The 11,650-nt window shown below is 33.4% G+C and overlaps 1 protein-coding gene across 1 annotated transcript; it reads left to right on the top strand.

The window, feature by feature from the left end:
- Window positions 1-1,888: 1,888 nt before the first annotated feature.
- LOC126854913 (forkhead box protein E1-like) lies at window positions 1,889-8,282 on the top strand. Its single transcript, XM_050602093.1, has 2 exons — window positions 1,889-3,552; window positions 7,130-8,282. The coding sequence occupies exons 1-2, from the start codon at window positions 2,319-2,321 to the stop codon at window positions 7,387-7,389; spliced, it is 1,494 nt and encodes a 497-aa protein (XP_050458050.1). The 5' UTR covers window positions 1,889-2,318; the 3' UTR covers window positions 7,390-8,282.
- The last annotated feature ends 3,368 nt before the right edge of the window (window positions 8,283-11,650 follow it).

The following is an 11,650-nucleotide window of genomic DNA, read 5'->3' as shown; positions in this document are numbered from 1 at the left end:
ATATAAATTATCTTGTATTATCGATTATTCCATACTATCGATGTTTTTGAAAAAAAATCTGACTCAAATTAAATTAAAAAATCTTTTCTTAAAACTATGATAGTAATATTTTGATTCTAAATTTAAAAAAAAAATTTGTATAAAAGACAAAAATAGCAAAATCGTTCAGCTCTTCGAAAAAAGTGTGTTTTGCCGAAAAAAAATTGCATTTTGTGACGAAGCTTCGTCGTGAGGAAATAACGTAAGGCGGTTCTATAAACGGGCGGGGCAAATCAGCAGCGTTCTGTTGGTTCAGAAATGGACCAATTGCTTCTCTTCGTCTTCTTCATCGCTTGCATCCGCAGCTGTGCATCGCAGCTCCGAAGACGGATACATTACTCAGCGTACACAGATAGCAAAATCTTTCGGAGCGATACTCACTTGTAATTTTCTTAGTAATAAACTAAGTAGGAGTTGCTTGTAAAGAGTATCAATGAGTGCTTTAGCATCGTTTACATTGCTAAGAATCTTATGAAAATGTTCACAAATATAATTATTAATTTAATATTTACGAATAACACACTGACATATTTTTGCAAATTTTATATAATTATTAGAATATATTCGAGAAACCAATATTAGAATGACAAATACGCAACATTCTGGACTATCAATGTATTTTACAATATTCATTTTTCCAAAACCTTAATACTTTTTAAGAAAGATAGAATGCAATTACAAAATCATATGGCAAAACTATTTATTCTTATATTACATTTTCTCAACATTGTTAAATCAATTGCTAACATGATATTAGCAAATAATTTTTTTTATTTTTTTATAATGGTTACACTTTAATCGCGATGCTTTTTGCTGAATAAGCTCTTTCTAAATTTTTATTATAATTTAAATAAAGTAATTTTTGGCGGCTTCAAACATAAGTTTTGATAAATCTATAATTTTTTTAAAATCAAACAATCAAATCATAGTTTACTTATTTTTTATTTATTGAATATTTATTGTTTCCAAAAAAAATATATAATGTCAAAAAATATGATTTTAGGAGAGAATTTTCAGTTTTTTTTTTTTAAGAAAAGTAGAAACATAATAGATAATAAAATTCTAATATGAAATCTTGCAATGTAATATTTATTATACAATTTTAAGCTTTGAATCCTATATTAAAAAATTCTTTGGTATATGCTTCTATAAAATTAAATCAAAAAGTTTCTCGCCTAGTTATGATTTTGTCGAAATGTCAATATATATTTAAAGCATGCATCTTTGATATCCATCAGTATTTATTAACGCGAGAGCATATCAGGTCCACACCCACATACTTGTCATATTCAACTAAGAAATATAGAGATTCATAGATCAATATAAACATTTAGAAATGTTTTAAATTTGCGAGGTATCCTTCTCATATCTTATAAACATTTTCGGAACTTTTTCAATATTCATAAATCACATTTCGTGAATTTCTACAAGTATTTCTTATGTACTTTCCATTTCATTGCTTGCCTCAATAAATACTCATTTATTATCTTATTCTATCTCTCTCTTACAACATCAACGCTAATTGCAGACTTCCTATAGAACGCAATGCCATATGATAGTATACACCACCGACGGATGAATCCAAATAACGCCATTACGCAATCCACTTCCCCATAATCCCGCGACGACGAAGAAGATGTTGGAGTCGCGATGATGCGAAAGCAGTTCGAGACGCCATTGGTCACAGCATCCGGCTTTCATCCGAAACGTCGGCATACGGCCAATCCGAGTCTCGTATTCTCATCTTCATCGTCACGCCTACGAGAGAGATGCTCGTCTCGACGCTGTCACGCTGCGATCAACGTCATCCGCGGGCGAGATTCCGCTCTCGTGCCGAGCGGCCGAACAGCAGTCATCCGAAAACACTTAGCGGCGCATCTCACAGCGACTCCGTAAGCCGTACGTCGTCGAGAAGCGAGTCTAAATAATTGACCCCTCCGCGGCGGAATCGCGCAAACAATTTACATCCGATTGTGTAAATATTCCGCAACCTCGGCGTCGCGTTTATCGGTGGCGGCGAAGGTCCCGTGCGGGTTCGTTGCTCCGTGAGAGAAAAATGATCAAGTTCTAATCGCTTCGATTTCGATTTTTGCATAAGATTAATCGTACGATATAATAATTGCATTGTTTCGCATGCAACTTTCGTGATATCTCTGTGCGAATCGCCGCAAATCAGATAGTGCAGTTATTCGTTATATCATTCGGAAACATCGCTCGCTAAGATATGTTCGTTACGGCTGAACTTTGACGATCGCCGATCGTTAAAGAACCAAGACTCAATGGACCAAAGCGTGATCGTGCCGTCAATGCCGCGGGAAAATATCGGCATCGAAAGTATGCGGCTTACCATGAAGAATGAGTCCGATTCCAATCTGCGACAGCAGGATCAAACGGTCGTCGTACATCCGAATTCCACGGTAGCCGCAAGATCGGCGTTATTGCCGATGAGCGCGAGTAATCTGACTCAAGAGACGAATTTAGAGCCGTTGATGTGTAATCCGACGAGCAACGAGATACCCAGAAAACCCGGAACTCGTCGCCAAGAGAAGCCGCCGTATTCGTACATCGCGTTAATCGTGATGGCCATCCAGTCGAGTCCGGGTAAGAGGCTGACTCTCTCGGAGATCTACTCGTTCCTGCAGCAGCGTTTTCCGTTCTTCCGGGGCTCTTATCAGGGCTGGAAGAACTCGGTGCGTCACAATCTCAGCCTAAACGAGTGCTTCATTAAGTTGCCCAAGGGCCTGGGTAGACCCGGCAAGGGTCACTACTGGACCATCGATCCGTCCACCGAGTATATGTTCGAGGAGGGTAGCTTCCGGCGACGGCCACGCGGCTTTCGACGCAAGTGTCAAGCCCTGAAGCCGCAGTATCCGCAATATTACTCGGGCGCCGGTCCCGTCGGCATGCAAACGTCTGGTCCGTATGAGAATCTGGCCAGCGGTCCCGGCGGTATCGAATACGCCAACGGTTATCAGAATCAGTATCAGAATTATCAAGAATATGCCATGTACGCGCCGAGCGCGGCCGTGTCCGCCGATTGGGCGTATCCAGATGGGCACACGACGTACAAGCCGGCACCGCCGATAGCCGAGGTGACTTACAAGACCACCGAGGTCACCTACAAAACCGGAAGCGAATCGGCACCGTCGGTTTACAGAAACGGCGAACTAGTGACATTCAAGAGCGAGCCTGGTTTCGGCGCTAGAAGTCAGGATCAGCTGACGACCTATCGGCCGCCGACTGACAGTTTCCCGACGGTGAAAGATCACCATCAACAGCATCATGCAACCGACTATAAAGACGAGACAATGATGAGCAACTATTCAAAGTGCTCGACGCCCACCACTCAAGCACCCGGACAGGATTATTATGTTGGTTATGGTCTTGCGGGGGTCAACAATACCGGCGTCAATATCACCATGCAATCTATGCAGGAGCAATCGGGTGGTAATAGCAGTCCTATAGCCAATGTGAGCTCGCCGCATAGCGGATGCCAGACCCCAGCGGATCACGGTGAGTAGAAATGCTATTTTCTTTCCGATCAAAAAAAAATTATTTATATTTTTTTAATTGTTAACGTGTTAAATAATTACGTTATTTGCGCAAATCGCAATGAATTAATTTTGAGAATATTTTTTATGGCGCATAAAGTGCATATATTATATATTTTTTATTATTAATTTCTCAATCACCCTTATGTTTAATTTTTAACGAATATTATAAAATATCACATTCTAAAAAGTCTTTGAAATTTTTTACTGATTGTATATAAATACATAATGAAAACGTAATGAGAGTGGAAATTACATAAATAATGAACCATAGAGAAAATCTAATACAATCTAGAAATATCAAATGCAAAAGAGATTTATGTATATGTGATAATTAAATATAATATTGCGTGACGATTTTAGTTAGACATAGATTTAGAACGTTATTGTTAAAAAGTTTAACTGCGAGCTTGACAAAAAATACAGACATCATAAAGCACGACAATGGACAAATGCAACGAGATATCGCGCTTACGACCTTTCGAGCTCTCTTTGCGTCGCGAGGACGACGTTGACGGCTCGCGACGTCATTTAGGGGCCATCTGGAAAATTGGAGACAGTTTACGATCTTTCAGGCGCCGTGTCCTGCAAAGTGAAACCATGGTCACGACTATTCCTTCAAACCCTCCATCCTTTATAATAATTAAAAAAAATTATAAGGCACAAGTCCAAACGTAATCCTTAGAAGAGTACTTATGCATCGGCAAAGAAATAATTTTTTTAGGAGGATATAATTCTCATTCGATATAATCCCCATTTTTACTATTCAATTCAAAATTGACTGTATTATATTTTAACAAATGTAATTAATTTATATGTAATTATATATTTTTATTTAACAGATATAATATCAATTTAATTGAACAAAAATATTATGTTGACTTTTAATTTTATTTTTCTAAAAATATTAAAGTAATGCTAAATCAATTTATAATATTACACAAATACTAGTTATATGTTCAAACATACGACATTATAATCAATCGTAAAAAATAATTTATTTTTACATAATGCATGTTTTTTAAACAAAAATATATATGTACATGCATGATAGATAACGTGTTCAAGCAATCTTGATTGATTATATGATAGTACAATAAAAAGATTAATGTCGTCAGAGAAAATACGGATGGATAGATGCAAAGCAATTATAACGATTTAAATCGTCGTAGTTGACAGAAAGAATTAACCGAGGTGACATCCCTGTCACACTCTACGACGCTTTTCGAACTCATAACTTGTACCCTGTAACTTAACACGTGTAACTCACCGTAAGACGGAGCCGTCAAGGCGCGTTTCTTTTTCTCGCGAGATTAATTTAGCCAGCACTGCGTCTGACAACGCGATAATAAAATGCTCGTTAACATCATGATTTATGGTAACGATAACAGTCGATAATTTCGATGCAAGTAAAAAATATTATGTCAAATTTTATCTGCAATATCTTACTTGCAATCTATGCGAATATAGCAAACAGATATCCTATAGATGCATATATGTTTTCTTAGATTTGAATAATCTATGTTAATGCTTTATTTCGATATAATACAATATTAAAAATGTGATTCTGAATAATTTGATAATCGAGTTATCTCACTCTATATAAAAATAATCATTATTTACTTTCGAAGTTAAGCGAGAAGTGCGTAAAATGCAGTTTTTCGCCCCTCAGTCGTAGTCGCGTGCTAGCAAGTACATGCTCGAATCGTTTATCGCATAAATATTTATCAGAGGCATAAACGAATGATTTAATTCGGCCTTAACCCTACAGAGAATGAAGCATCGTAATATTTACAGCGCTAATTTTACCGAAAGCATATCGATCCACAAATTGTTCACTTAAACTCTTTATTGCTCATAACTCTTTTCGATTTAATCTTAAACTTTGATAATTATGTCATATCTCAACAAAGTTCTATGGTTAAAGAAAGTTGTAATATACGAATATTATATTCTAATAAAAAAAAAATAATCACATTATTTCTTTCAAAATGAATTAAATAAATTATATTTATTTTTTCATAAAATCAGGATTTTGACATCTCTCAAACTCTCAAATATATTTTAGAAAATTTTAAAGATATTTTATATTAATAATTAATTAAATTCTATAATTTAACATTATACGACGTATCAAATTTGAGTAAAAAATAAATGTCGAAATATTCCCTAACGTATTTTTAAGTTTCTATAAATATCTTGGATTGCGAACGTTCTAATTTCGATTAAGGAGGGTAAATCTCTTCCTCCTGGATCTCGATACAACGTGGATCGACAGGAGATAAACGTCGCCACCCACGCTTTCCCCATCGCAGATTTCTTCTTCTTGTTCGTCTTCCGTCAGTCAGTAGAGTGTAAACGAGATCGATCCGTGCAGACGCCACGGTAGGCTCGCCTTTTTACTCTTCTTACCCGCCACGCTCTACGTATATTTCTGGAGCGCGATCTCTTTACTCCGAACTATGGCCTGTTGTGTCGGTATTCCGGTCAGGAGCGGATTTGTGTGCTCCTTGAAAGCCAGCATCTTCGCGTTCGCTCGCTTGAAAGAAAAAAAAAAAAAAGAAAAAGAAATGGCGCGAGTACGTGTACACACACGGTCGAGCACGGAGAGCATTTGGACCTATACGAGAGAGATTTTGACTGACAGGAGCGCCATCGGACCACCCACGAAGTCGTTCTAAGACATCGCGGTACTACTCATGACGTCGCGCTTCCGAATCGAGAAAACTGGTTGATCTTCGAATTGAAACGACGCAATGTAATTTTACAGCATCACATAGCGCCGGAAAACTTTGCGAGTTAAAAACGGAGATATTAGTATTTGATATTCGCTCGATATATGATAAATATTTAAAACAATGTTCTTACCGAAAGTTTTAAGGAAATATGAGGATATCCGTAATTCGCATATGAATATAAGAAGCGAAAATTAATACGAAGATGAAAGAGAGAAAGAAAAAAAAAAAACAAAATCGAGACACGAGTGAAGTGGCTACGCTTGACAAGAAGCTACTTGAGAACTGCCGGAGCTTTAGATTTATGGAGCCTATCCCAAGTATTAATTTTTTTCGTGAGATCTTTCGTTCCTTTTCATTGCGTGCGGTCTTAAATAATATAATTGAAATAAAATCTCATCTCCGCGCGCATATAAAATGTTCAAAAATCAGATTTAAAATTTTCACATCTCTATTGTTAAAACAAAAAAAAAAGTTCGTGCAAGTATATATCAAGGCAACGCTTGACATATCCAAGCTGTTCTCAAATCATTCATTAAATATAATAAATCTTTATGCGCATTTGTAATCTTAATTTTTTTGTGAATTTTAATTTAGACTGTGATATTTTTGCTTATTTTTATAAAGTATTGTTATATCAAAAATTGTGAGAATATCAAAACTGAGAGAATATAATAATTAATCATATTTGTACTAAAAAAAAATTTTAAAAATTTCTCAGATACTTGGCAAATTATTTTTGTAAAAAATACATAGTTTCGAAATAATTAATAATTAATAATTTGTAAAATTTTTTTATTTCAGGCATAAAAATGCAGTGCAGTTCTAGCTCGAGTTCAAATAGTTCTGGCGGTGGCATCATTGACCGTAAGCCATCCTATTTCGCGCATCCCGGAGGATCAGTAGCTTTAAGCTCCTTGAGCTCGCTGGGTTCGTTAAATTTAAGCAACATCGGTGGTCTAAGTATATCCAACATACCTGGTGCAGTTTCAACGAATATCCATCACGCGTCAACATCACCGCCCGCGACAATGTACTACGATCAGATCAAGTACAGCATGTGAAGACGTTTCCCTAAAACAAATGATATAATTTCGTTAGATTATTTTGTATTGAAAGTTCCATATTTTAAATGCTGTAAATGTCTGTAAAATGTTTCATATTTTTACGGCAAACAAAATTGTTAGAAAATCTTAAATTATATCTATTATTTGCATTCCGATATTATCTGGAAACGTACATTGCATATTAAATTTACAAAATGACTAATGAGTTTGTTAAATAATGTAGGTGAATGAATGAGGCCATACAGTACTCGAACCACTCTTCAAATATTTTTTTATCATTTCTTGAAAAAAAAAAAAACATATTATAACATATATTCATATCGATAGATGAGAATATAATTTTGATATAAAAGAGTTATAAAAATTTTATCAGTGATTTGATTTACTCAGAAATTTGAAAACATTGACTTGTATACAGTTCTAAAAGTGAATTATTCTCTTTGTATTTCAGTGAATTTCAATACATAATTTATAAATTAATAAAGAGGGAAAAGAATTTTTGATTTATAGTTGCGGGCGTGGATTATATAAGTGATGTAAGTAAAAATGTAAAATATAGTTACGTAAAAAATGATTACACGATCGATCGTGGCTCAAGGGTACGTAGTGATGCGCATCGAGAAATATGTCCGCTTTAAAAAAAAAAAAAATGTTGATACATCTCGACCATATTTTATTTATATTTATGATCCATCAATCGATGTAATTAATTTAAATCTAGAGCGGAGAAACAAAGTCTGTAGAATTAAATAATGTTTGCTAAGAAAAATCTCTGTTGATTTCTTTGTCGCACATGATTTTCTATCCCAATAATATAAATCAGTATATTTGCAATGTTAAATGATGTAACTCTTAATAGAGCATGAGCTTAATAAAAGATTTCTGTTAAATTTTGCATCCAAGATATTAATATCGTTTCGCCGTGATGCCAGATGATGCAATGATCCATACCGGATGATACAATTAAACAGTAGCCCTACACCATTTACGTCACAACGGTTTTGCGGTAGCGATAATAATTTTGTTGATACCGCGGAAGATTTCTTTCAGATTTACTTTCCTCCGAAATTCCCCAGCCGGTCATCAGACAGTTTGGAGACATATCGTCATCGTATTATGGATAAACTCGATGACGCAGTTTTTAAAGCTTTACATGAGCTTCTTTTTTATTTTTTTCATAATGTCAATAAAAAAATTTAATTTATATTAGAATAACGAATAAAGTTTCTATTCTAAAATTGAAATTAAATATTGCAAATGATAAAAATATTTATGTTACCAAACAAATTTTGAGTTTATACAAAAAGTTACAAAAATTTATGTATCAAATTTACATATGTCGGATTCAAAAAATAATATGATGTTGAAATATATTTCTGTAAACGAACAGAGGGATGCATCGCAAGCGACAGAGTCAGCAACATGCTGATGTTAGAAACACTGCGCGCCACACGTTGTTGGAAGGGCATGCTTGCCCGCCATAAAAGTGACGGCGGCGGAAGGCTTCTTTTTCGGCTTTTTTAGTTGACGATCCTTATTTGAGCAACACCATAGAGACAAGTCTGTGTCTTGTTGCGTCACGTGTTCAAATACATACCGGCTTTGTCATTCTTTAGAAAAATCGCGTCTGCGATATAAAGCACAGGGACACGCTTCCCCTTCTCGCGTAAACGCGACTCGACAATCAATCCTGTCAGCTCCCGAAATAGTGCTGACATTCCGCTGATCTTAGAACGTTATCGCACGGTTGGAGGAAACGGATCGAAAGGAGGATTCTTATGATGTAAATTTTCTGATAAAACGAGATTGAAACATTTCCATTCTACGGTTTCTCTTGATTTCCGATGATGAGGAATTTTGTAAAAATTAATAAATTAATTCCTTGCAATTAAGTGATACATGACGAAAAAAAAATCACTTGTACGCTACAGAAAATGCACGTATTTATAATTTACATTAATATATTATAAATTTTTAGCTTATTTTTAGCTTATTTTTTACTTTTGAAAAATACTCATATATATTATATAATAATGAATATAAATATTATATAAATATAATATTATAATATAATAAATATTATATAATAAATATGATCAATAATAAAAGTAATCATGAACATATCTCTTCCTCATTTACAGTAAATATATGATTTTTAAAAAGTGACCAAATATCATCGAACATTTTTTAACTATTGAGAACGAATAAAATAGCACGGAAGAATTCTTCTTTAACGAACGTCACAAGCGGAATGTACATTAAGCTGACGACGAATGCATACACGAGGTGCAAGAAGAGTCACTCAACGATTTTGCTGACAGCCTCCATGCTGTTTTGGTGTTCGTATTAACGAGATGTTAGTTTCATCAGGATGGAAGATAAGCGCGCGAAGTAAGAAATATTTTAATTCTTTACAGTCAAAAATAGATATTTTCATTAATATGTCTGCAAAAGCTTAAATAAAAATGTGTATTAAATAATAATAATTATAATTTTCTCTTTCTTCAGTTTACTTAATTAATTTTATTTATGATTATAAGAATTACCTAATTTTGATTATGTAGTTAAATATCATAAATATATAAAAAATGAATAAATATTTAAAAAAAAAGTTTTTTCTCTTAATACTTCACCAAAACTAAATTGATAAAAATTTAGTAAAAAATATATATTCTTCTTTATTTAATATAGATTTTATTATTTAATTTAATGTTCAAAAAATTTAAAGGCGGAATGATAAAAAATATATTTCAAAATATATTTCGGCACGTCATTGATGTAACGGAAATCTCCATGTATTAACAAAAATTTTTATATTCAGCTATATTAGATTAAACAAGCGGTAATAAAAATGATAAGAAGTGCAAGGAGATCAAGCAAGATAAGTCTTTCAAGATTTACTCTTATGGCTCGAGTGCCAACACTCGTGTCAAACTTCTTGTCGAAGAGAACATATAGTGATATCCTAAGTACTACACACACACACACAGACATATTCAACACTAGTATGTATATGAACAAAAATGTTTCAATCTCAAGTAAAAAATGATTCTAATACGTATTTTATCGTATCTTATAGACTTCAGAAGTTGTGATATATAATGATAAAGTTGCACATATGCATTTGATACGTTTATGCATTACGTGCATTCGTCATGGCGCTTAGGTGAAAGTTTTTTAAAATAGCATTTATCCAAAAAACGAATGGTTCAAGGAGCTTATATAAGCAAAAGTAGAAAAAAGAAAGAGAGAGAGAGAGAGAGAGAGAGAGAGAGAGGGATGGAAAGAAAGACGAGAAGCGGACGAGGAAAATATAACGGAGAATAGGATTCCGTAGGAAGGGGTTCGCTCTAAAATAATAAACTGGTCCACGATGCTGGAAGATTAGACCAGAACGAGAACAGACCAACGATTTATGCTATGCAGACGCCTAAGATAAGAAAGAGAAAAATATATTGTCATCCAGAGAGTGTAAACGATACATATATAGCAGTAAGTCAAAATTGGCATTTAAAAGAAAATGCATATGCTAGTTTGTATCCGAATAAATACAATTATGGATTTATGTTTGACAAATATATAAAAAATTAAAATATATAATTACTTTAATAATAATTGTTTTAATAATTACACACACAAAATTAATTATTTAATTATAAAAATGTGCAACATTTTGAAATTTTTTTGTGTCCAGATGTTCAATAAATTATTAGCTGCAATCACAAAAATCTGAAGTTAATTGTGAAATAATACATTACATATTTCGCTGCATTATGTTATTTGTGTTCAAAATTTTATTAATTTAATTAAAAAAACAGCAACTTTATTAATCTCATTAACATCAGTTACCTGGTTAAAAGAATTAATGATATTTAAAATTTGAATAAATTATAAAAGTAATGTTACTTTATATAAGGATTATATTATATAATTTATATATTATAATAATAATTATATAATAATATATAATATAATATATAATTTAATACATTATATTATATGAGCGATAAAAAATTGTGTTGTATTTGTCAAATTATAAAATATTTATAAAATAAATAGGAAAAGTTTTTATTATCAGTAGGTAAAATGAAATTTCGCTCTCTATCAGAGAAAGTATCGACTAAATAGTATTTGAAAAGCTCTGTCGTGTTTGGAGCCTGAGAATAATTAAAAAACATATAGCCGATTGTTGGTAATATGCAATAATACATATAAATACAACATACAAATTGCTCATTATATAAGAAAAATCATGAAA

This window comes from Cataglyphis hispanica, chromosome 15 (genome assembly GCF_021464435.1).
Source record: "Cataglyphis hispanica isolate Lineage 1 chromosome 15, ULB_Chis1_1.0, whole genome shotgun sequence".
Classification (NCBI taxonomy): domain Eukaryota; kingdom Metazoa; phylum Arthropoda; class Insecta; order Hymenoptera; family Formicidae; genus Cataglyphis; species Cataglyphis hispanica.
The sequence above is the reverse complement of the archived record's forward strand: the minus strand, read 5'-3'. Positions and strand labels throughout refer to the sequence as shown.